The sequence below is a fragment of the Cetorhinus maximus genome, chromosome 1 (genome assembly GCF_964194155.1).
Source record: "Cetorhinus maximus chromosome 1, sCetMax3.hap1.1, whole genome shotgun sequence".
Taxonomy (NCBI): Eukaryota; Metazoa; Chordata; class Chondrichthyes; order Lamniformes; family Cetorhinidae; genus Cetorhinus; species Cetorhinus maximus.
The window spans coordinates 65,510,421-65,538,167 of record NC_135879.1 but is presented as its reverse complement, the minus strand read 5'-3'; the positions used below and the strand labels follow the sequence as shown (position 1 = coordinate 65,538,167).

The 27,747-nt window shown below is 42.1% G+C and overlaps 1 protein-coding gene across 2 annotated transcripts in view; it reads right to left on the bottom strand.

The window, feature by feature from the left end:
• The window catches only part of tmem131l (transmembrane 131 like), a 172,767-nt gene that overhangs the window by 43,996 nt on the left and 101,024 nt on the right, over positions 1 to 27,747 (bottom strand). For both annotated transcript variants that reach the window (XM_078541629.1, XM_078541637.1), the window contains exons 14-17: positions 27,490 to 27,660; positions 24,870 to 24,930; positions 23,621 to 23,738; positions 10,109 to 10,241 (exon numbers count right to left, since the gene is read on the bottom strand). In XM_078541629.1, coding sequence (XP_078397755.1) covers positions 10,109 to 10,241; positions 23,621 to 23,738; positions 24,870 to 24,930; positions 27,490 to 27,660 — 483 coding nt within the window. The remainder of the gene's footprint in view (positions 1 to 10,108; positions 10,242 to 23,620; positions 23,739 to 24,869; positions 24,931 to 27,489; positions 27,661 to 27,747) is intronic.

The following is a 27,747-nucleotide window of genomic DNA, read 5'->3' as shown; positions in this document are numbered from 1 at the left end:
TCTCAAAGTTAATCACCCCCAAGTAAATCTCCACTAAGGCAACAGTAACCTATAGACTTTAAATAGACACCAGGCAAAGCACATTTGTTCTTACGAATTCCAAATGAAGCTCCTTTGCAAGTTGGTTGGAGGTATAAAGGCTGGTTAGGTCTTAAATGCCTCTACCTTACACACACACACACAAATTTTCCATTATATCACTAGGTCTTTTGAACTTCAGTTCTTCTAACAATAAAACCCCTTTAAATGCACCAATTTTAGTAGTAAGTTGAAAAAATAAACACATTGTTTAGCTTCTACCAGCTTGGTGCAAGATTTTACCCAGAGTCTTGAATGGTTTATTCAACAAATGCAAATGAACAGTTTACCTTACTGTTCACCCAGTTAACATCTCAAAACTACTACACATCAAAGCACCCAGACTAGCTGGCTTTAATCCAATTGAGACACACACAGACACACACCTAGACACAAAGCCCCACTAGAATTCTATTTTAAAAAACAATTTCCAATAACATTATACACATTAATATCTCTTCATGACAGATCCCACTTCCTCCTCCTACTTTCCTGAAGGCAGCTTCCGTGTAATGACAAAAGCCAACCCAGCAGTGGGAAGCCAATTAATTATGTTAAATGGGCAATTAGCAGCAAATTTCCAAGGGCAATGCATTTCTGTGTCTGAAATTGAAGATGGCTGATGAAAAGAAACCAGCTCTCAAGAAAGGAGCCAAGAAAGCCTTAAAGAAACCGGAGGCAAAGGGCGACAAGAAGCGGCAAGTGTCGAGGAAGAGGAGTTATTCCATCTACACCTACAAAGTGATGAAGCAGGTTCACCCCGACACTGGCATCTCCTCCAACGCCATGAGCATCATGAACTCGTACGTGAATGATATTTTCGAGCGCATCGCAGGTGAGGCTTCCCGCCTGGACCATTACAACAAGCGCAGCACCATCACCTCCGGGAGGCCCAGACCGCCGTGTGCCTGCTGGTGCCCGGGGAACGCCGTGTCGGAAGGGACAAAGGCGGTGACCGAGTACACCAGCTCCAAATAAACTCCACAAAGGGCTGAAAAACATTCAATTCTGAGAGTGCAACGGGGGCCCTCCTGCTGTGTCAGTACATTGGCTATTCAGAGGAGGTCACAGGGGGAGGTTGGTGCAGCATGAAAATAAGATGGAATCTGACCCGTCTAATGGTGCAAACGTCTGGGGGCATCTGTGAGCAGAGGTTTTCCATTGCAAGAGCAGTTCCTGAAGACTGCTCTAACAGCTGGTGCTCGGGGTAGAGTCGGCCACCGGTTCCCTCCGTTTTTTCTTGCAGCTATTTCGCTCTGCCCTCCTGCAACACTTTAGCCTCAGCAGCACACTGACATTTCAGCCACTGTGAAGGCTGCTAGCATATTGACTGGCCCTCCCATTGCCCAGACTTGGACAACGAACCTGGAGATGGTCTGCCAATTGGTTATCTTCTGGTAATTTGACCCAAAAGGAGCAGTGTTCTGATGGCCAAGTTATGGGACCATAAGTAGTCCCAATGGCCGAAAATATTCCACGTGCAGAAAATTCAGCCCATCAAATCTGGTAGGAGTTATGCTCTTAAAACTTAACCAGCAACCAACATTCAAGCCACAGCCAGTCATGAATGGTGGCAGACAATTAAACAATGGACCGGAGGAGGATGCTCCACAAATCTGCAATGATAAGGAGCTCAGCACATCTCTTCAGCCAGAATTGCCAAATGAATGAATCATCTCAGCCTCTTCCCGAGGCCCCCAGCATCACAGGTCTCACTCTTCAGTCAATTCGATTCATTCTGCCTCACATCAAGAAACTGCTGATGGCACTGGGTATTGCAAAGTCAATGGGCCCTAACTACACCCCAGCAATAGTACTAAAGACTTGTGTTCCAGAACTAGCCAAGCCGACAGCTAAACTGTTCCAGTACAGCTACAGCACTGGCTTCTAGTCGGCAATGTGGAAAATTGCCCAGGTATGTCCTGTCCACAAAAAGCAGGACAAATCCAGCTACCTACTGCCCCGTCAGCCTCCTCTTTCTCACCAGCAAAGTGATGGAAGATGTTGTTGACAGTTCTATCAAGCGGCACCTTACACAGCAATAACCTGCGCATTGACACTCGATTTGTGTTCCGCAACTGCCATTTGTCTCCTGGCCTCATTACTGTCTTAGTTCAAACATGGACATAAGGGCTTAACTCAAGATGGGAGGTGAGTGACTACCTGCCCTTTATGTCAAGGCAGCATCTGACCGAGTGTAGCATCAAGGAGCCCTGGCAAAACTGAATTAAATGGGAATCAAGGAGATAACTCTCCACTGGTTGGAGTCGTACTAGCGCTATGAAAGGTGGTTATGGGATGTTGGTGGTCAGTCATCTCAGTTCCAAGATATTGCTGCAGGAGCTCCTCATGGTCACGTCCTAAGCCCAAATATATTCAGCTGCTTTATCAATGGCCTTTCTTCCATCATAAGGTCAGAAGTGGAGGTGCTCGCTGATGACTGCATAATGTTCAGTACCATCCGCAACTCATCAGATACCAAAACAGTCCATGTCCACGTGCAGCAAGACCTGGACAACATTCAGGCTTGGGCTGATAAGTGGCAAGTAACATTCAAGTAACATGAGCACCAGGCAAAGGCCATCTTCAACAAGAGAAATGCTAACTGTCTCCCCTTGATGTTCAATGGCATTACCATCGCAGAATGCCCCACTGTCAACATCCTGGGAGTTACCATTGACCTGAAACTGAACCAGCTATATAAATACTGTGGCTACAAGATCAGGTCAGATGCTGCGAATTCTGAGGCGGATAATTCACCTCCTGACTCCCCAAAGCCTGTCCACCATCTACAAGGCACAAGTCAAGAGTGAGATGGGATACTCTCCATTTGCCTGGATGAGTGCAGCCCCAACAACATAAGAAGCTCAACACCATCCAGGACAAAGCAACCCGTCTGATCGGCAGCCCATCCACCAACTTAAATATTCTCATCTTCTACACTGGCACAGTGGCAGTAGTGTGTACCACCTACAAGATGCACTGCAGCAAGTCACCAAGGGTCCTTCAACAGCAACTCCTAAACCCAGAAACTCTAACACCTAGAAGGACAAGGGTAGCAGACACATGGATACACCACCACATGCAAGTTCCCCTCCAAGCCCCACACTATCCTCGCATGAAACTATAATCAACGTTCCTTCACAGTCATGGGATCAAAATCCTGGAACTCCCTTCCTAGCAGCACTGTGGGTGTACCTGCTCCAAATGGATTGCAGTGGCTCAAGAAGGAAGCTCACCACCACCTTCTCAAGGGCAATTAGGGATGGCCAACAAAATCAGCCCTTGCCAACAAACCTCACATCCCATGGAAGCATTTTAAAGAAGGAGCCGTGCACTGAGGAGTTGCTCCTCCAATCAGAGGTTCCCACTCTCCCATGGTTGTTGCTCCAGCTCCGCTAATCACAGGTCCCCTCTCTCCTGCTGCTATTCCAGATATAGAATCTATGATTGTAGGAGCAGGAAGGGCAGGAAGGAGGGAACCTGTGATCGGAGGTCAGGGAGGGTCCTCCAGAAACAAGAGATGGTGAGCAGAACAAATGTTAAGTATTGAATGTAAGTATTAGATTAGTTAATGCAATAGGACTTAAACATACAATTAAAATGCACATATTACATCCGCATAAGGCATTGATTGCCTGGGAATTCAAGTGTTACAGTTCTAAGCGCAGTGCCTTAGGTTTTTAATTATTTCAGTACTCATTACAAATAGCTCTTTTTTTTAAATATACATACTGTCACTCCCTGTTCATGAAAATCCACAGAATTCTGCATTACATAATGTTATGAAAATTAAAATTCAGCTTCGTACAAAGAGAATTTAACTGGCTCATCCTTTATCAATAATGATTGTTCCCCTTCTACAACAAACTTGTTTTTCCCCAATGACCAAGTATTGAAACCTTCATTATCTTATTGATGGTTCCACTCAATCTATAAATTTTAACTCATAATTCAAGATTTCATTTGATAAATGTTTCAGTTGTTTCTGCAGCCTTTTTGTAATTAAAAATGATGACCTATGATAAGTATTACCTTTGCTAAATTAATACCTACCCAGAAGTTATCTAACGATTAAAATTCTCCAAATTTATAAGTCGGCATACAATGGGTGGAATTTTCCCAAATTTGCACTAAGTGCGGTAGCGGGCGGGTAAAATGACGTTTCCATGGCAGGCGGGCTCTCATTTGCCCTCCCACTATCACCCCGCCGCTGCATCACACCAGACACCATGTTTAAAATCCAGCCACAAGCACACATCTCAGTGCTTCCTGCTCACCACCGCTGCATGGAAGACATGGCCCTGAAACTGAAGAAGACTGCAGCCTCCAGGTTCAGCGACGCGACTCTCAAGCGAACTTTGGATGCCATGGAGGCCCGCCGGGATGTCCTCTACCCCCTGCTCTGGCTGCAGGATGGGCAGTAATATCACTAACTCAGCTTGGGCAGTGGTAGCAGCGGTGGTCAGTGCCAACGCCATGCAAAAGAGGCCAGCCACCCAGTGCCCCAAGAGGATGAATGATCTCCTCCGTTCCGCCAGGCAAGTCACTCATCTCATCACTCAACTCTCACTCACAAACCCATCACACATCTACATGGCCCGCATTCACTGCCGGTTCAAGGGACATCACCATTCACTCTTTCACACACACTGTCATTGTCCTCATCCCATCCATGGGACCACTCAACAACTCACAAAGGCCAGGCATACTTATCATCTGACCTGACAGATGTTCTGCTTACATTTTCTCCAACTCTATCCATGTAGGACAAGCTGGCACACAAGAGAGAGAGGTCACAGACCGGTAGCAGAATGCCCAAAAGCAAGGTCCCCACAAATGTGATGCGAGTCACCTCATTGCATATCATCCTCTACAAATCTAGCAGCTATTAGGGCCTCCCGAGCGAGCCTGTCTCATCTAGCCAGTGCAAGAGCCTCATCCCCATCATCGTCACCACCAAGGACCCCCTCACCTTCATCCCCGTTGGTGTCCTCCTCATAGGAGGAGGCGTACAGCTCCTCCAACTCTTCCTCAGTCAGCTCATCTCCCAATTGGAGCACCAGGTTGTAAAGGGCACAGCAGATGATGGTGATGCTGACACCCTCTGTGGACTGTATTGCAGGGCTCCGCCAGACCGGTCCAGGCACCGGAACCTCATCTTCAGAATCCTGATGGTCTGCTCCACCAAGTTGTGAGCTGCAGCATGAGCCTCATTATATCGTCACCCTGATGCAATCTGAGGCCACCGCACAGGTGTCATCAGCCATAGCCTCTGTGGGTAGCCCTTATCCCTGAGGAGCCATACCGGCAGCTTCTGTGAACCCTGGAAGACTCCAAGGATCTGTGACCAACTGAGGAGGTAGGTGTCGTGTACATGCCTGGAAACCATGCGCACACCTGCAGGATGCGTTTCTGGTGGTCGCACACCAGCTGCACATTCAGCAAATGTAAACCCTTGTGGTTGATGTAATCCACCGTGTGTTGCGACAGAGATCTGAGTGCCACACGAGTGCACTCAATCGCACCCTGCAACTCTGGGAAACTCGAGATCTGGGTGAATCCAATCGCTCTTGCATTCTGGTCCCGGGCAAAATGCACAAAGTTATGTGCCCTCACGAAGATGGCATCCGAGGCCGCATGGATGTATTTGTGGGTGGAGGCTTGTGAGATCCCACAGAGGTCACCTGTGGAGCCCTGTGCACTCACCTCCAGTTCACCCAAAGTGCAGGCCGCCAAGTGCATGTCGCCTCTGTGCTGTTGTGAAACAGGTTGGCATGCTTTCCCACCGATGTGGACCGTCAATCCAGCGGGGATGCAAGAGCCTGGCGGGATGGCCTGATAATGATATGCCGATGTATTACAATGAGGTTTCCGACAACTGATGATGGGAAACACGACCCGCTGTCAGCAGGCTGAGTGGACCATCGCAACCTGCCTTCCTGCCATTGTGAAATCGATAGTGCCACATTGTCCCCTTGCGCCACCTATCATGCCTGCCGCCAGCGAGCACGGAAAATTCCGTCCAATGATATGTCTGAAGTAAAATTTCTTATTTATTCATCTTGAAACTGATTCTTTGCAGCAGGCCCTATCACTATAAGACTGTATCATTGAATAACGGAGCTAGTGAAAATGAAAAAGTAGCCCCCAAAAACCAAAACGTAGCCCTTGACAAAATTAAGTTAGGCAGTTTTTTTTTCCTCAGAGTTCTCGAAAAAAATTATGTTTACCCCTGCTGCAAACATAACTGTATATCCCTCAATACCTTTGGTCAAGAAAAATTTGTCAATCTCAAGTTTAAAACAATTGACCTGGCATCAGTTGCCGTTTGTGGAAGAGTATTCCAAACTTTTTCTGTAGAAGTCTTTCCTAATTTCACTCATGAAAAGTCTGGTTCTTATTTTTAGACCATGGCCTTGGTGTTAGACCTAAGCAGCAAAAATTGTTTTTCTCTATACACCCTTTCTGGTGCCCCGAATATCTTGAAAACTTCAACCAAATCACCCCTTTACCTTCTAAATTTCATGGAATACAACCTTAGTTTGTGTAATCTCTCCTAGTAATTTAACCCTTGGAATCTAGTAAAGTTACGCTGCAATTTCTCCAAGGCCAATATATTCTTCTTAAGGTACCGTGTCTAGAACTGCTCATACTCCACTTTTGGTTCAACCAAGGGTTTGTATAGCTCTAGTGTAGCTTCCATCCCTTGCGTTCTAGTCCTCTAGATATGAAGGTCAGCATTCCATTTGTCTTTTTGGTTATTTTTCTACTTGTCTGTGACATTTTAATAATCGATGTACATGTTCCCCAAGTCTCTTTGGACCTCAACTGTTCCTAGCTGTTTACCATTTAGAACACATTGTGTTATATTCTTTTTAGGTGCAAAGTAGATGAGCTCACATTTGCCTTCACCGAAATCCATTTGCCAGTTTTGCCTATTCACTTACACTTTCAATATCGCGTTGCAATTTTATGTTTCAACCTACATTGCTTACAACGCCACCTATCTTGTGTCATCAACAAGCTTGGATTTGTTCCTCTCTCATCGTTAAATACAACTAATATTTGAGGTCCCTACACAGATCATTGCGGAGGTGTCAGCTGTGGCTCAGTTCATAGCACCCTCGCCTTTGAATCAGAAGGTTGTGGGTTCATGTCCCACTCCCGGAAACCAAGAACTGTGAATGTACTCGAAAGAGTTACATGCGATCTGTTGATAACTCGAAAGAGTTACACAGATCATTGCAGGGCACTACTAGTTCTATCCCATCAATTGAAGTACCTGCCAATTATCCCTTCTATCTGTCTACTGCCACTCAATCAATTTCCTAACCAGGTCAATAACTTCCCTTTAACTGCATGAGCTTCAACTTTAGCTCACAGTGTCTGATGAAAGACTTAAGCAAATCAAACGCCTTCTGGGAGTCCATATTAATGACATCCATAGACATTCCCCTCCCACTACTTTAGTCACCCCTTTAAAAAATTCAATCAGGTTAATCAGGCATGATCTCTTCAATCAGCTGAAAATGTTCAAGGTGTTCAGTCACTATAGGCACTAGTCATCTCATGACAACAGATATTAGACTAAGTGTTCAGTAATTTGCTGGTTTCTCTCTATCACCTTTCTTAAATAGCAGCCATGCACAGTTCTCCAATTTAAAGGAGCAGGTCCTGAATCAAGTACAGTTTAGAAGATTGTAGTTGAGACATCCACAATGTTCTCAACTTCATCCTTCATCCCTAGCTCCTCTGGATCTGTCACTCTTTAGTGCCATGATTTTCTTCATTACTGTCATTTTACTTACATTAATTTTAGTGAGGCCCCATCCCTGATTCAGTATTAGTTTCCTTAATATGTCAGTTATGCTATCCTCTTCCTCCATGGTAAATACTGACGCAAAGTAATTATTCATTATGCCTGTCATTTCTTTGATAGATTTTCACTGGTAATATTACTGTTGTCAATTTTTAAGCAGCCCCTATTGCTCCCTAACCACCCTCTTTTTGCTAATTCTACACTGGGGTGATTTTCATATTCCTTGCAAGTTCCTTTACATTCGCACTTTTTTTAAAGTTATCTGTTTTGTCACCCTTTGCAAAAAATAGCACTGAACCTGGTGACCAGATGGAAAACAAAGAACTGCATTTTTTGTATTTTTTTTCTTTTATTTATATCTCTTCAGTCATCCATGGCTTATTTTCTTTTTGCAAATAGAGCTCTTGCCCTTTAGGGGTATAAGTTGGTTCCGCATCATGTTAAATTACTTTTTAAAATACCTCCCATTGATCTATTATAGCTCTAGTCATTAACAGAATAGCCCAGTTTACTGTGGACAGCTCGTCTCATTTTATTGAAATCAGCCATACCTAAATTTAGAAATTTAAATCTAGGAATCCAAATATTTAGAATACAAACTGTATCCCTTAACATGGGTCCTGTAAAAATCATGACTTATGATACATATTTTTCAATGCTTGCAGCTAAATGTAATGAAAGCCATGCTTTATTATATAACACCACACATTAAGAAGAGGAATGTTTATTGACAGCGCTGTGGTCATGCCTGGTCAGGGGGTACTGCAGGTTTGTTGGGAGAAGTGGGGAAAGATGCTGCAATGGGTTACATCAGACTTTTGTTGGTAGTGCGTGGTCTGGCTCAGTTAGTAGTCCAAGAGTTGGTCTAGGTTCATGAGCTCGCGAAGGGTAGGTCACTGGCTCACAGAGGAGATATATATCTGTTTAGCTGCTTTTAAACAACAACATATTTTTATATTATGCCTTTAGCATTGAAAAAAGTCCTGAAACACTTCACAGAAGGATTATCAAGGAAATATGGATTATTGCGTGAAAGGAGGTGATATCAAGAGGGGTGACCTAGGTTTTGTCAATAGGTCAAATAAAATGCGTCTTAAAGGAGGAGGAAAAAGCTTAAAAAGAGACATTCTGGACATAATGTCAGGTGGTGGGTGGGAGGGATGCTGGTCTTGTAGTGGTGAAGGAAATTACAGACATAGGGGAGAGGTGAAGCTATGAAAGGACTTAAATGCGAGAACAGGAATTTTAATTTGGAGGGAAGGATACATAGAAATGAACAACTCTGAAAATTACTAACAATTCCAGGGTCTGCCCGGGACTAGGGACAAAAGGTTAGGTGTCAGATCAGGAGGCAGCAGATACAGCTGCAATATTATCATGGGTGCGGGGCTGCTCTTCAGCCTGCACATGTCTTCAATCTGATTTGCATATTTTCCACAAGACATCTTTAGGTGGGCTGGGCATTGGTTGCAGTGAGGGCGGATATAATACTGTCTGCTAGAAGAGGTGGGTGTGTATGAGGTTAAGGTTGTTGATTTGGCACGTTGGGGGAGGAAGGAAGAAAATTGTAAGAATAATGTTTTGTGAATTGTCGCACTTTTAATTATATTTGAGAAGTTTATTTTCAGGGATATAAAGTATGCTTTGCAAGGAGTAATTCATATGATTTTTTTTGCTGCAAACTGATGACAGATATTTTTTGAAGTACAGAAAGTTGGAAACAAATAAAGCTACACACTTTACCAATGAGAGGAAAGGTAACTGATACTATGAATACTGCAGACATATGGCAATGACTAGATAGATAGGCAGATAACGAGAAAGAGGAAGGAGTGACTGAACACACTGATTGAGAGAGTAGCCCAGGATGACTTCAATGTTTTTGCTATTTCAGCTGTCTACATTAATTCAGTTTTAATGATACCAGTGCACATTGTTGAATGGTAAAAACAATTTTTAAAAAATATACTTATGGTATAAAAAATAAAGTTAATCATGACACTTCTGATCTAATTTTAAATGGATAAGACTGGTGAGAGTCCATCTGCAAAATATGAGACAATGGTGATCCATTTGTATCTGTCTGAAAGTAATTTTAAGTCAAAATCAGAAATATACAAAAAGTCTATTTAATACATTCTAGCAATCAGTATAATCAAGTGTTTCCTTTAAAAGCACGTTTCAACATGCTTTTTAAGGATGACTTACCGTTGTGTTGTGGGAAGCAGTAGCACTGAAGCTCATTAAGAAGTCAGGAGTTAAACGTGGCCAAATAAAGTCAGATGAAAACGATTGTGGGATTGTCTGCCGCAGGCCAGAATCTTCATCTATCATTCTCTGCCTGTTTCAAGAGGAAATAAACAATCTACGAGTTAGAATATAAATGATACAGCACAGAATGTGGCCATATGATCCCTTGTAACTCTTTGAAAGTACTATCCAATTAGTTTCCCCCACCCCATAGCCTGGTAAATTTTAAATTTTTCCCTTCAAGTATTTATCTAGTTCCCTCTTGAAAGTTATTCCTCTCCCTCTTCTGAAGAGGACTGGAAGGTTGCAGGCAGAGTCTCTGCAATATCCATCCTTACTTCTCTTCATAACCTAGGATAAACCCCATCAGGACCAAGTAATTTATCTACTTTTGAGGACTGCCAACTATCCTCTATTTTTTTTTATCTTATCCAATATCGCTACTATACTCTCCTTTTACAAGTACATTGGCAGAATCCTCTTCTCTAGTCAAGACAGATGCAAAGTGCATCATTAAGTACCTCAGCCAGGCTCTCTGTATCCACAAAATGATCTCTGTTTTGTTCCCTCATTAGCTCCACTCTTCCTTTGACTACACTTTTACTCTTTATACATTCAAAAAAACTTTTGGGTTCCCTTTTATGCTAGTCACTAGTCTGTTCTCATGTACTTTTCCTTTTGCCCTCTTATTCCCTTTTTAAAATCTCCTCTGTACCTTCTATATTTATTCTAGTTTCTTAATGTAACATCAACTATATATTTGTTATAACCCTCCTTTTTCTGCTTCATTTTAATCTCCATCTTTAGTAACTTTGGATGTCCTTCATTTCCCACTTCATGAGAAAGTTCTAGTAGAGACAACCTCCTCTCGAAAGGCTTCCCATTGTACTATTACTGTTTTGTTTGCGAATCTGTAATTCCAATACAGCCAGACAGATCCCTTTCTAACTCACTGAAATTAGCCCTCCTCCAGTTAGTTATTTTTACACTTAATTGTTCCTTGTCCTTTTCCATAACGATTCTAAATGTTATGATTACAGTTCCCCACATGCTCCGACTCAATCGTGCTCCTCTTCATTCCCCAGAACTAGATCCTTCATCGTTTGGCTAGAAATACAACTCAAAAAGGTTCTCCTGTACACACCTTAGGAATTCCTCCTCTTTGCCCTTTACACAGTTACTATCCCAGCCTATATTAGGATCACTACTCTATAGTTCTAACCTATCTCCATAATTTGCCTGCAAAATGGCTTCTTTGTCATCTTCTCACTATTTGGCAGCCTACTGTATACATCCAGTAGCACAGTAGTTAATCTATTGTTTGGTAATTCTAACCAAATAGATTTTCTGAATTTTCAATTATATCATCCCTTTCCAGGGCTTTATTTGATCAATGCTGCAACCACCACCCTCCTTTTTCCCTTCCCTATCTTTCCTGAATACTTTGTAACCAGGAATATTAAGTTCTCAATCTTTCCCAGGTCTGTTATTATCACTGCAATTTACCAACCTTATTTACCACGCATCATGTATTTATGCACATGCACTCCAAGCCCATCTTAGACCTCCCATTTGACAGCTGTTCTATTTCTGAACTATTTTGTATTCTCCTGCTATTCCTGTCTCCCGATCCTCTGTGCATCTTATTTCTCTTCTCAAATGCTTTATCCTGGTTCCCATCTTTGCCAAATGAGTTTAAACACTCTGTCACAACAGTAGCTAACCTGCTGAGATGCAAACTGTCCATCTTGAACAGTTCCCTCCTGCTCCAGAACAGGTCCCAATTACCCAGGAATCTGAAGCCCTCTTTCTGCACCATGTCTCCAAACTTGTGGAAACCTTTTTCATCCTACTATTTCTATGTTCACTAGTATGCAGCCCTGGGAGAATCCAGAGATTACTAACTTGAGGTCCTGCTTTGTAATTACCTCCCTAGTTCCTGAAACTCTGAAGACCTTAAACATTTCTCTCCCTATATCATTGGTTTCCACATGGAAAATGACTTCTGGTTGTTCCCCTTCTCCCACTTCAAAATGTTCTGCAGCCTCTCAGTAATGTCCTTTACACCAGGGAGGCAACACACCATACAGGAGTCATGTTGGCAGCTGCAAAAATGCCTTTCTGCCCTTGACTACTGAATCTCCTATAACAATGGCACTCCTACACATCACTATACCCCTCTGTAGTCCTTTGCTCCATGGTGCCATGCTGCAGTCAGCACTGCTTCAAGGAGTTGTCACCCTCACTGCTATTTAATACTGAAAATCAGTTAGTCAACATCACACTCCCCGAGGATTCCTGTCCCTTCCTAACCTGCCAGAGGCTTGAGCTCTCTGTGACTGTGTGAGTGACCAGCTCCTGGAACACAAGATCCAGGAAATTTTCAGCCTCCGGATGCCCCGCATCAATTCCAGCTCTTCAAGCTCAGAAACCTAAGCTGCAGCCCAAGTAGCTGGGAGCATTTCCTGCACACACAGTCACCTCGAACATCTCAAGTGTCATGAAGTTTCCACATGATGCAGGAATTGCAAGCACTTCTGTTATTTCTGTTTCTCCCCTTCCAAGTAACAGAAGGGAGAATCACAGTATTAATAAGATTTGGGAAAAGCTAGTTTAATCTCTCAGCATTTGTTAACTATGCTCACTGAATTGCATGAGCAAAGATATGGAAAGAATCAAAATGGATAAGGTAAATCATATACTGAATCATATATACACAATGAAATAGATACAAAAGCTGCTAAAATGCAATATCACATACAGCAGTGTATTCCTCTATTTCAAGATTGTAATTTTAGTAAAAATCCTGAGATATACTAATATGTTCAGAAGTCACACAAAAATGCAGCAAGTACAGCTAATTTATTATGCTAGTAAAATGAGTCAAAATGCTGAAATTGAAACAAAATGAAACTAACCTATCAGCAATTGAAATGTATAATACTATTATCAAAACATATCTGAAATATTTTGATTACCAAATTATCAGTTAGTCAAGTGATTTAAAAAAAACTAAAGTGGCACATTGCTATATACAATGCAAAATTATATATATATATATATATATATATACATATATAGTCAAGCTTTCACTTCCATCTTAATTTTACTAATTGAAATCAGTTTGTCAGAAAATGAATCACACACCATAGCTAATCAAGTTGTAGAACAGCTGCTAGAATAAGTGAGTCAGATGGATTTAAATGTCTTTCCTTGCTTCATATGTTCGAACTCTGTTAAGTAGAATTTCAAGTGCCACCCAAACCATAATCTTAGTGTCTGCTTACCTAGGTTACATTTTGAATTTAAATTTACGTATCACTCCAGATGTTCTGCCAATGGAACAACTGTGACCAAAATATGAAAACTCACTTTCAATGATACACCAAAAACATAAAAAGGATTGTCCATGGAAAGGTCACTGCATGGCGCTCCTCATATGCTGAGGTCTCAGTTTTTCACCATGGCCCGGATTCTAAGGTCAGCGACGAAGTGACGGCACTTGTTGCTGACCTCAGAAAGTTGCCCAAAAAGATCGAGTCATCGGTGAGGTGAACTTCCCCCTTGCCAAGTCAGTGTGAATCTGTTGCCAAGTCAAGGAGATCACAAGGCATCCAGCAACAGGGATATCATCAAGCAGGAGATGCAGCCAACCACACTGCAGTATTCTCACAGACAGCAAACCAGGGAGCAAAATTCACCAACTGTTCTTCAATTTTAAAATATAGCTTTCAACAAGCAAAACAAATAATTGGGGCATACACAGGGGATCAAGTTAGAAGCTGAAATATTAAACTTTAAAAAATTAAAAATGTGAAATATATTATGCAGAAATTGACAAAAATATAAAATTAGTTTTCTAGGATCAACAGTAACTAACAATATAGTATGCCATTAAAAACTAGTTACACCTCATTCAACAAGGCATAACCTTTTCAAGGATTTTTAGGGCAAGACTAGGGTCTAAAAGTGCAAGTTCTCATCAGTTCAGTGATTTCTATTTGGTTGCAGTTTGAGCTTCCAACAGTGTACCCTATGGGGAAGCATAAAATCACTGATAGCAACTTCTGGATATTGATACTTAAATGAGCATGTGCAGGCTGCAGATTAAAGAAAGGCAATTTAGAATATTTTCTTAATGGTGAGAGACTAGGAATTGTGGAAGAGCAAAGGGATTTGGGTGCCCAAGTATACAAACCAGAGTGCAGGTACTAAAAGTAATAAATGTTAATCCTTATCTCAGAGGGATGGGGATAATGCTACAGTGGGTATGGTGGCATAGCGTTTATGTAACAGGACTGGTAATCCAGAGGCCTGTACAATGATCCAAAAAAAAAAAAATGACTTCAAATCCCACCATGCTGGGGATATTAAATAAAAGTCTGGAATAAAGTTATCAGTAATCTTGAATCATGGAACTACCAGGGTTTAAAACCCCATCTGGCTCACTAATGTTGTTTTAGAGGAGGAAACCTGCTGTCCTTACCTGGTCTGGCCTGTAAGTGACTCCAGACCCACAGCAACGTGGTTGACTCTTAAGTGCCCTCTGAAATGGCCTAGCTGTTTCAAAAACACTACGAAAAACTACAATAAAACCAGACAAGCCATCAACGTTTGCAGCAGACACGACAAAGGCACACCCAGCACAGTCAACTCCATAGAGTCCTCCACACTAACATGAGGATGTGTGCCAAAATTGGGAGAGCTTTCCCACAGACTAATTAAGTAACAGCCTGTCATAGGCACACTCAAAGAATCATTCCTTCAACCAATATCTTCTCAGACACCTCCATCTCCATTCCTGAGTATGTCTATGCTACTGCAGACACTCCAGAGAAGTCTTCAACTTAGACTCCAGTTCCCATGGAATTCCATGACAGCACGTCAAACATGGGCAAGGAAACTCCTCCTGATTACCACCCACAATCCCTTTTAACCGATGAAATGGTACTCCCTCATGTTGAACATCACTATGATGAAGCACTGAGGTTAGCAAGGTCACAGAATGTACTCTAGATGGAGGACTTCAATGTCCATCATCAAGAGTGGCTCAGCAGCATCGCTAGTGACCAAGCAGGGCCACAGTTGCCAGACTTGGCTTGTGGCCAGTGGTCAAAGAGCCACCATGAGGGAAAAAAACTTACTTGACCTCGTCTTCACCAATCTACCTGTTGCAGATGCATCTGTGCATGATAAAGTACACAGCATGGAGTACAGTACTACCATATAGTCCTTGTGGTAATAAAAGTTCTGTCTTCACAGTGAGGACACGCTCCATCATGTTGTGTGACATTAACTACAGTGTTAAATGTGATAGATTCAGAACAAATATAGCAGCTCAAAACTGGGCATCCAGGAGGCACTATGAGTCATCAGTAGCAGAATTATATTCAACCACAACCTAACTTCATGTCCCAGCATATCCTTCACCCTATTAGAATTAGGCCAGGGGTCAACTCTGGATAAATGAGGAGCGTGGAATAGCATGCCAGCAGGACCTAAAAGTGAGGTGCCAACCTGAAGCTACAACACAGAGTGTGGGAGAGAGGGAGGAGTGGGGGGTCAGAGTGTGTGAGAGAGAGAGAGAGAGACACACACACACACACACACACACACACACACACACACACACACACAGAGTGAGAGAGGAGTGGGGGACAGAGTGAGAGAGAGGGAAAGAGGATGAGGGGGATAGAGGGAGGGGGGGATGAGGGGGACAATGGGAGAGAGGGTGAAAGGGGGCAACAGAGTGAGAGAGGGTGGGGGGGGCGACAGAGTGAGAGGGAGGGTGGAACAGAGTGAGAGGGGGACAGCATGAGGGAGAAGGGAGACAGAGTGGGAGAGGAGGGTGGGAGAGGAGGGAACAGAATTAGGGAACAGGTGACTGGGACATGGAAAGAGATACGGACGGGAACACAGACCGGGGAAGGGGACGGGGAGGGAGAAAGGGAGAGAGAGAGAAAAAGAAAGAGAGAGAGAGAAAAAGAGAGAGAGAGAAAAAGAGAGAGAAAAAGAGAAAGAAAGAGAAAGAAAAAAAAGAAAAAAGAGAGAGGGGGGAGGGGGAGAGAGAAAAAGAGAAAAAAACGAGTTGCAGAGCAAGCATACACCCAAGTAGTCGATGAAAGGCTACCGAGAAGGAACATGCAGTTGTAGGGCTATTTCATAATAGTCTGCAAGCTGAGAATTAATTGCTTTGAGCAGGATGCAGAGCTGGTCATTTGAAAGAAAGCGGTTAGTCTTTGAAATATGAACATAGATCACCAGAATGCAGGGTTCAACATTTTCTACCCGGTTAGAACAGAAAGCTGTTGATACCTTTTTTTTATTCATGGTATGTGGGCGTCACTGGCTCGGCCAGCATTTATTGCCCATCCCTAATTGCCCTTGTTCGGAGGGCATTTAAGAGTCAACCACATTGTAACCACTGTTGTAAATACAGCAAGCAATAGGTGCGCGTGTTTGGAATAAGGTTTTGGTGCGGTATCTTCCCAGGATTTGTGAAGAAGCATATGGTTTGGGGGAGAGAAATGTAAAGCACAGGGGCAGAAGTAGGCAGAGGTGTACAAGGCACTAGTTAGACCACGCCTAGAATACTGTGAACAGTTTTGGTTCCCTTATCTAAAGAAAGATATACTGGCATTAGAGACAGTCCAGAGAAGGTTCACTAGGTTGATCCTGGGTATAGAGGGATTTTCTTATGAGGAGAGGTTGAGTAGGTTGGGCCTGTACTCATTGGAGTTTAGGAGAATGAGAGGCGACCTTATTGAAACATAAGATTCTTAATGGGCTTGACAGGGTAGATGCTGAGAGGTTGTTTCCCTTTGTGGGAGAGTCTAGGACCAGGGGGCATAATCTCAGAATAAGGGGGCGCCCATTTAAAACAAGAGATGAGGAGGAATTTCTTCTCTCAGAGGGTGGTGAATTTGTGGAATTCTTTATCACAGAGGGCTGTAGAGGCTGGGTCGTTAAGTATATTCAAGGTTGAGATAGACAGATTTTTAATCAATAAGGGAATCAAGGGTTATGGGGAAAGGGCAGAACAGTGGAGTTGAGGATTATCAGATCAGCCATGATCTCACTGAATGGTGGAGCAGACTGGGTGGGCCGAATGGCCTTCTTCTGCTCCTACGTCTTATGCTATAGATAGGTGTCATACAGAGGAGTAGAAACATTAAAACATGTATTTACCCTTGTGGTTATAGACAGGTACCTGAGGCATTTGCAGCCCATATCCAGTGCCTGAGGATGATGCTGTGGTGTTGACGTTGTCCGCAACCTCCTTGTATGCTTGGTGCATATTTTACTTGAGTGATCTCGTGCCATCAGATGGGAAGAGTCCCTCCGCTGGCTCATCACATCAACCAATATCACGATAGATTAAGCTGCTCTTCACTAACTCATTCTTCACCTCTATTACTCAGTTCAGACAGAATAAAAAGTCCACAAGTGAACGCCGCTTCCCTTGAAAAGGCACATTTACACTTTAAATAATGAGCAGATCCTGGCCTCTAAACAGCAGGTTGCCCGCCCCTGCTGCCATTGCATTGGCCAAATGTCAATCAAATTCAAATGAGGCCCAAACCTCACAATGATGACTTCAGGTGGGTGCCGCCGTCACCAACGCCTCACACGGAAACCACCAACTGATAAAGTCAAGAACAAAAAAAACCCGACACTAAACCTGCACACGCCTAACTTCTCTCACTCATATTTTAGTGGTGCAATTGCATTAGAGAAGCACAGACATTTAAACAGATGGACTTTGCCAGTGCCAACAACTTGCATTCATATAGCACCTTTGATGCAGTGGTAAGCTGTCCCAAAGCACAGAAATGTAATTACACAAAAATTGACACCGAGCCACACAAGGAACTATCATGGCAGATGACCAAAAGGTTGGTCAAGGTGGTAGGTATTAAAGGAGTGCATTAAAGGAGTGTGGGGAATGCACAAGGTTTAGAGGGGGTTTACCAAACCTTAGGGCCTAGGTAGCTGAAGGGACAGCTGCCAATGGTGGAACGATTAAAACTGGGAATGTGTAACAAGCTAAAATTGGTGGAGCACAGATACCTTGGAGGGTTTTAAGGCTGGAGGAGATTAGATTTTGAGGGATCTGAAAGTAAGAATGAGATTTCTAAAATCGAGGCATTGCCAGGTCAGGAGCCAACATGGGAATGATGAGTGAACAGGTCTGGTGCAAGTTAGGATATGGACAGCAGAGTTTTTTGCTGAGCGCAAATTAATGGAAGCTGCAAAGTGGGATACTGGCTAGGAGAGTAGTGGCACCTCCAATAGTAATAAATATGATCACTAAAGGTTAAAGGCTGCCATTGTCCAAATTAGGGTTTGGCCAGTACATCCCTTGGCTACTTGCAAAACCTGACTTCAGAAACTACTGCATACCTAAGTGTGGTTGGTTTTGCTGCTTAAGTGCTGTGAAAACAAGCAAAGAATAGGCTAGATTTCACAGCACAAAAAAAAAACACATTGACTATGATAATATTACAGAACCAGGCCTTGAAACTGTTTTTATATTGTTCTTTGATTCAGATTCACGAGTCCAGCACCTATTTTAATAAATCCATTGACAATAGGCAGTCAACAAGTCTGTCAGCCAGTCCTTAAAATCCAATTTACCAGCTTAAATTCCTGGCGCTGTCTCACAAACATGGGGTTCCCAGAATTTGAGTTATAATATAAAAGCAATTCAATAAATTTGTCTGTTAAATCCAGAATCCATGCATTGGGCAGGCTTCAACTACAAAGCCTCAAAGTTCTAGCTGTTAGGAACTGAAATTATACAATGTAACAACACAGAAAGCACCAATCTAGATGGAAATCTCTCTACTTGCCTGAATCAAAGCGGCTCCAACAACACTCAAGAAGCAAACACCATCCAGGGCAAAGCAGCCTCCTTGATCAGTAGCCCATATACCTCCTTTAACATTCACTCCTCTCCACTACTAGCAAATAGTAGAAGCAGTGTGTACCATCTACAAGATGCACTGCAACAAGTCGCCAAGGCTCCTTTGACAGCACCTTCTAAACCTGCAACCTCTACCACTTAGAAGAAAAAGGGCAGCAGATGCAGAGGAACACCACCACATGCAAAAGCTCCCCTCTGAGCCACACATTATTCTGTCTTGAAATTATGTTGCTGTTCCTTCACTGTCGCTGGGTCAAAACCTGGGATTCTTCCTAACAGCGCTATGGGTGTACCGACACTACACAGCCAGGAATGGGCAATAAATGCTGGCTTTGCCAGAAATGCTCACATCCCACAAACAAACAAAAACTCTTTGAAAACTGATCAACTCATTGGTCTTGCATTCAATGCCTGTATTGTCATATCTCAAATGTGCCTTGTGCACATAGTGAGTTGGAGAGCAGCAGTCAGAATTGGGTTAAATAACCACAAATGTACAAAAGAAAATCAAGCTTTTGGCAACCGATGAAATCTCCAATTTCCAGGAAGTAAATATCTGATTAAAACAGAAATTGCAAGTCCCAATCTCAGCCGGTACAACTGCGCACGTTATTGATCATGATGATTGCTTTTTGGTTGCATGGAAAAATGGACAGAATCCCTTAACAACCTTTGTATAGGAATGACACACTGAGATTCAGATATAAATTAATAAGCTTAATAAGCAAAAGTAAAACACTCTGGTAAATGCAGAGCTGGAGAAGCAGTCCCACAACTCAGCCAGCAGGTGGTGGTGGTGCTTAACTGAAAATAAATCAATTCTGAGGTATTTGAAATGCTCTTCTTTTAAAGAGAGGGATAAATTTTTATTTTTTGGGAACAGGTTTGAATTCAGATCAATGTGTACAATCAAATGGATCCCAAAGTAAAAACAAAATCTAGGAAACTTTTCTTCAATTACCTTGATTTTTAACTCACTATAAAGCTTACAATTTTTTTAATGCATTCATGGGATGTGGACGTCACTGACTAGGTCAGCATTTATCCCTAATTGCCCTTGAGAAGGTTGCAGTGAGCTGCCTTCTTGAACCGATGCAGTCCATGTGTTGTAGGTATATATTTGTCATTTACAGGTGATTCACATTCACCAAACCAAATCAACTATAAATATCTCACACTAATGCTATTCCACTAAAATATCCACATTTGTTTTTCCAGTTTATTTGACTTGTTTAAAATACACCTTCCGAGATGGGGTCATTAATTTATGTGCTGTCTGTGAACTGAAAATGTCATAGAAAATGTTCTAGCAGTGACACCGAGCATATCTAAAATTGAGGTGCCAACCTACTGAAGCTACAACACAGGACTTCAAGCAGGCAAAACAGCAGAAACATCATATTACGGACAGAACTGAGCAATCCCACAACCAAAGTTCTACAGTCCATCCAGTCACAATTAAACTACTACCTTGAGGAGGAGGCGGCTCCATCTTCAATGATGGGGAAGCCTAGCACATCAATGCAAAAGACTGAAGCATTTTCAACCATCTTCAGCCAGAAGTGCCAAGTAAATGATCCTGAGGTCCCCACCATCACAGCCAATTCGATTCACTCCATGTGATATCAAGAAAAGGCTGAAGGCTCTGCTTACAGCAAAGGGAATGGGCCCTGACAACATTCCACCTGTAATGCTGAAGACTTATGCTCCAGAACTAACCATGCACCTAGCCAAAATGTTCCAGCACAGTTACAAGTCTGGCATCTACCCACCCAGGTGTGCCCTGTCCACAAAAAGCAGGACAAATCCAATCCAGCCAAATACCAGCCATCAATCTATGCTCAACCATCAGCAAAGTGATGGAAGGTATTATCGACAGTGCTATCACGCGGCATTTATGCAGCAATAACCTGCTCAACGCTCAGTTTAAGTTCCGCCAGGGTCACTCAGCTCCAGGCCTTATTACAGCATTGATCCAAACATGAACAAAAGAACTGAATTTCAGAGGTGAAGTGAGAGTGACATCAAGGGAGCATTTCATCAAGTGTGGAATCAAAGAGCCCTAAAAAAATTGAAGTCATTGGGATTCAGGGAACACTCTCCACTAGTTGGGAGTTATACCTAACAGAAAGAAAGATGCTTACGGTTGTTGGATGCCAGTCATCTCAGCCCTAAGACATTGCTGCAGGAGTTCCTCAGGGTAATGTCCTAGGTCCAAACATCTTCAGCCTATTCAATGGTCTTTCCTCCATCATAAGGTCAGAAGTGAGGATGTTCACTGATAATTGCACAGTTCTCAGTCCATTTATAATTCCTCACATACTGAAGCAATCCATGTCCATTTGCAGCAAGATTTGGACAACATTCAGTCTTGGGCTATAAGTGACAAGTAACACACGATGATCATCTCCAACAAGAGAGAATGCAACCACCTTCTTAACATTCAACTGCATTACTGTTGCTGATTCCCCCATGATGAACATCCTGTAGGGGAGTTGCCATTGGCCAGAAATTTAACAGGACCAGCCATATAAATACTGTGGCTACAAGAGCAGGTCAGAGGCTAGGAATTCTGCTGCAATCAACTCACCTCATGATTCTCCAAAGCCTGTCCACTATCCTACAAGACACAAGCCAAAAGTGCAATGGAATACTCTCCATTTCCCTAGAGAGCACAGCTTCAACAACACTCAGGACGTTCAACAAAATCCAGCTTCATTGGCACCTCATCTAATGCCTTAAACATTCATTTCCTCCACCACATAGGCACAGTGGCAGCAGTGTGTACCATCTACAAGATGCACTGCAGCACCTCCCCAAGGTTCCTTTGGTAGCACCTTCCAAACTCTTGACCTCTACCACCTAGAACGAGGGCAGCATACACATGGCAACACCAACACCTGCAAGTTCTCCTCCAAGAGACATTGTCATTGGGTCAAAATCCTGGAACTCCATCCCTAACAGCACCATGGATGTACCTACAACAACAAGGACTGCAGCAGTTCAAGGTGGCAGCTCACCACATCTCCTCAAAGACAATTATCTCTCTCTACCTCTTCATGTAGCATCTTCATTGTTTGAGGGTTGCTAATCATAGGTCAATGATGCTACGATATCACAATAGCACAAGTAGAAGAGGTAAGCCCCAAGAACTAGTTCAGCCAGTACAGGGATAGAACCCACACCCTCAGTGTTATTATTAACCACACTCCAAACAACTGAGCTAATTGGCCCTACTACCAAGGCAGTTGGAGAAGGGCAAGAAATGCTGGCCTTGCCAACGAAGCCCAGATCCCATGAACAAAAATAAAATGGATAGTCAGCTACCTGCAAACACCCCATTACTCACTTTACAGTAACATATTCTTCATAGCACCTAAAATTAAAAATACAATGAGGTGCACTCTAATGATTAAAAAAATCCCTCAGTTCGTGTTTGCAGTTTCCATTTCAAATTTCTGAACTACTTTATCTCACCAGTGACATTACAGAACACTTAAATCTCTACAGTGAATTTCACTGTACTCTCAGAAGTGGCTGATCTTTCAATGAAACTGAATAATTACACCCTTTGTACAGAAAAACAAATGTTATAGCTTATAATAGCAACAGAAGCTATGAAGTAAGTTGAAGTGTAATTCTAATCTTGGGGTTGGGACAGTGGTCATAAATTATAAGAATAAGGTCATCCAAACCCAACATCTGAATTACTGTACTATAATCACTCTCAGGTATACACTGTTTATCAGCTTGGATTTTGCAGTTAGCAAAAAAATGGCAGTGCTTGCTGCTGACCTCAAAGAAAGCTGATCTAGCAATCTCCATGGCATGGATTTCTCCTTTCCTGACATCAGTTTGATCTGGTGCCAAGTTAAGGGGATCTCCAAGCATCCAGCAACAAAACTGTCATTAAGCAGGGTATGCAGCCATGGTGTAGTATTCTCACAAACAGCAAATGAGGAAGTAAAATGCACTGTTTTTTTCACTTTTAACTACATTTTACAGAGAACGAAATTAATGCACGGGACATACGTATGGGATTAAGGTAGGAGCAGAAATATCAAACTTTTAGAAAAATTAATGTGAATTATAGTGGCAATTCCTTTACTTGTTCATGGGATCCCTAATTGTTGAGAAGGTGGTGAATAAATACCAATTAGTTTTTCAGGTACAGTGAGGCCGTTAGCAGTAATTGTGATTGTAGCACGCCATTATAAACCCGGTTACACTTCATTCAACAAGGTGCAACTTTTTCAAAGGTTTTTACAGCGAGACCAATAGCGTAAAAGGGTGAGTTCACACCAGTTCAATGAGTTCTAATTGACTGCGTCTCTAGAATTTCAACGGCATACCCTGCGGGGAAACACAGAACCACTGACAGCAACTTTTGGATTTCCCCGATTGACTGTATATGTGCAGACTCCAGAAATTGCTGTCGGTCTCAGAGAAGTGATAACAATGAACGCTGACAGTTTTGCCGTATTGAGTACTGCAAAATCCAGGCCTTTATACTTTTAAACACTGTGTCCACCTCTTGGTTTTACCTGTTCACTCCTTTCTCTCTCATCTGCTGCCACTTGTGTCGTAAATCCAAACCTAGCTCAGAATCTACCTTCCAGGGTGAGGATTCCAGAGAAAGACTATCATGCCAGTGCACAGCAGCTGAAAGACATAGGGATTAATTTAAGAAACAGAGCATCATGCCTGAAACTACCAGATAAAAGTTGAATGTTGCTTGCAGAACTGAGGTTTCTTGTAAAGTAGTAATTGTGCTTCAACATTTCAGGCGAAATGAAATATTGTGCCCTATTTACAAGGGAGAAAGATTACAGGTGTCCAAACCAATGTACATCATGCAACGTTTTAACAGCTAACGGCACAAACTTTTTAAAAATGTCTATCATCTTGAAGCATTATTTCCTAAATCCAAAGCATGTAGTGTTATTTTGAAATTTACTCAAGGTGACTACTCACCACCTAACCAAAGCAATAAGTATACAGACAGTGGAAGAGATGCTGCCTAAACTTGTGGAGAATGCATGCTGGTTGACCCTCCTAGCTACGGTTCAGACTCATTTAGTTCTACTAAATTAATTCCGCACAGAAACAATGCTTTGATGCTTTTTTAGATATGAGAAACACAGTCCAAATATGCACTGATTTTCGAAGGAGAGCTCACTAATGCTCATGTCATAAAATCACAAATGTCAAAGTCAGCTTAAGAAAATAAATGGTAAATAAATAAATCATTGCATAACGTTTTGTCTTGCATCTGCGAATGGGTTCAGGAAATGGTGAGTGTCCGAATCTCCTGATTCCACAACTTTTCCAGGACCAATCGTATTTCAGGCAGCTGTGGTCCATTGGCTCTTGACTTAACGTTGCCTCCTGACTTAGGAGAAACACTGAATTCCATTGTTAAGTCAAGGCAGCATTTACGGCAACCTGTCAGCAGAACATCCAAACTGACTGAACAGCTGAAAGTAAACTGGAACAGCAAATTGCCACTGCTTCAACGTGCTATTTGCCTGGAGTTTGGAGGATCAACAAAGAAGACAGCAGCCTGCCGGCAGATCCAGAAGAAAATAAATGTGATCTGATCTGTCAATAACTGTGCTGGTTTGAACAAAAGAGCGAAAGAGGGAGTAATATTGTATGGGTGAACAGTCCAACAAGATGGACATTTGTCAACAACCAGGTCATTGATTTATGCAGATTCCACACCCACCCCCCCGCATTCCTGAAAATCAATATAAATTTACAATTGAAATATGTGCAACATTCTGTTCTTACCTTTTGCCCCCAGATAACAGTATACACCACACTGCAGAACTGAATTAGAATACACATTTCCCTGTTCACAAAAAGCAAAATTATTTTAGCAGATTGTACACTGAGAAAAAGAAATCGGTAAAAAATATAGCCTTCCTAAAAATATTTTAAAAGCAGTGTTTAATGATTTCACTTCTCGTGTTTTTTCAGCAACATTAATTAGAGGATTCAGTGAGAGTAGCTAACAACTTACTTATTAACCTGTAAGAGACCTCATGCCCCAATACATAAATCAGGTAGGGGAATAATCTACATTAGGAAAAGGCAACAAAAGGCTGGATTTCCAAATTGTTACAGTGATGCTTCAGACACAGAGCACAGTGTATTCAAGGGAAATCCACCTTCCAACAGCCTGGCTCAGTGGCAGCATCACATCTTGGTGTTAATTGTGGCTCAGTTGGTAGCACTATCTCCCAAGTTGGTAGGTCATGGGTTCAACTCCCACTCCAGGACCTGAGCACAAAAAAAAATCAAGGTTAGCACTCCAGGGCAGTACTGAGGTAGGGTTGCACTGCTGGAGGCGGGGCCTTTTGGATGAGGCATAGAACTAAGGCCCCATCTGCCCTCTCAGGTGAGCATAAAAGATCCCATGGCACTGTTTTGAAGTACAGCAGGGGAGTTATTCCTGGTGTCCGGCCAATATTTATCCCTCGATTAATATCACTAAAACGGATTATCTGGTCATTATCATATGGCTGTTTGTGTGAATTTGCAGTGCCCAAATTAGCTGCCACACTTCCTATGTTAAAACAGTGACTACACTTCAAAAGTACTTCATGGGCTTTAAGTGTTTTTGGATGTCCTGAGGCTGTGAAAGGCACTGTGTAAGTGTAAGTCTTTCCTTTTACTTGAGTCAGAGGGTTGTGGACTCTCCACTTCCCAGATTTGGGCAAAGGATTAAATTTCAGTTTAGTACTGAGCAAAATGCTGCACTGTCTAGGGTGCCATCTTTTGGCAGAGATCTTTTTTGCCTGTTCAAGTCAACCTAAAAGATCCATGGGGCTAGGTTAAGAAAAGCAGCAAAGTTTGGCCAATACTTATCTCCCAATCAATAACAACAAAACAGCTTAATCGTTATTTATATCTTTGGCTGTTTGTGGGACTTCGCAGTGTGAAAATTAGCTGTGTTTGTCTACATAACAGTGAATACACTACAAAATATAATTCATTGGCTGTGAAGTGCTTTGGGGTAACCGGAGATAACATGCAAAGCTCCTTTCCAAAAATAAATATAAAAAATACAATGCAATGTTAATCACAGATGCCAAATGACATATCCAAAGTAAACAAACTTAGAGCTTCAAATAGCACTTGCAGAAAAGTGATGCATGAAGATTAGCATTAATTGAGCAGGAAAATTGTCTGTGATAAAGGACAGTTGATGGGGCAAGGGGAGGGGGATCTAAATAAATCATGCACACCCGCAATGATATATTCAACACCTCCACGATCCCAGATCACGTGGAGTGTGGGTTGAAATCCGTTGCATTCTCATAGTTCTCTCTCTCTGATCAGGACACTAGATTGCTCAATTCTGTGAGCACTGGATTACTGAACTTAAATGTTTATGTTTTCTTTTGTTCTCTTCCAATTACTGCTAAATTAACAGTTCTGATGTAGTTCATTCAATTTCCCAATGTTTTGAATTTATTATGGCTGCAGTTCAATCTTCTCCACTACTACAGTTTAAGCAGTTAAAACTGAAAACAGGAATTGCCATCTGTTGCCTGTACTGCTAAATTCATACCCAGGCAATTTTCTTCTTCTTGAGCAACACCTCATGTTTTAGTGCTAAAGTCCTTTAAAATGCTGCAGCAGCACTTCTTCTAGATGTGCATGTTCTAACAAATATACTCGGATATTCAAACATGTACTCAAAATAAAAATACATTTTTAAAAATAGACTTGTAGCAACAGTTTTGCACAGATGCCTCTTGTACTACACATTTTACCCTCGACATTTATCATCAAACCCTATTTTCTAACATTAAAGGATGACTTTATTCACTGAGAGGGATGTTGGCACTAGAGCATAGCACATATTCCAATGTAGACATTCAAAGTCCGTATCAAGCTTCACTGGATACCTGAGCAGTTAGCTGTAAGGATCCCTCCACTCTCAACAATACCTCAGTTTCTTCTCTGAAGAATATAGCTCACTGCACCAGTGTGACAATTTTTCAATTTCTAAAATCAGCCAGGCTATGACATTTGAGCGCACTTGCCAATTTAGCAGTTTTGTGCTATTGATCCAATCTCAAAGAACTGGATGTGTGTGCGGCCAGTCATTTTTGTAGGAGATTAGAGTCTGGGATTATTTTTATATCCAAGTATACCACAACAATAAAGAATTTGAATGGCTTTGTGCAAAATGCTAAATGCAAAAATATTAAGTATAGCTGTGCTACTTTTCAGGATCAACTTAAATGAATAGCTTTGCTGATTTATATTTAAAAATCTTCTTAGACATGATAAAATCTTGTATAAAAAATGTTATATAATAAATATATTACCTTTAAGATGAGACAAGTTGCAATTCTGATTAAGTGATTTACAAGATGCTCAAAAATTGAATACATACCTGCATGTGAATCGAGCAGAGGTGCAATGGTAGCTGAAGCGTTAATCCCGACCCAGTTATGATCAGCAGATGCGTATTTAAAGTTATAGGTGTTTTCCCAGCTTTAAACTGTAGTGACAAGATGTGCCAGCAACCTGGTTTGAGGGTCACTGGACCAGTAAAATTTAGAATCTGAAAAATATTAAACACCGGTGAGTTTGTCAGCAACCAATTTATATTTCACACCACTAGCCTGACATTACCTTGAATATTGCTTTG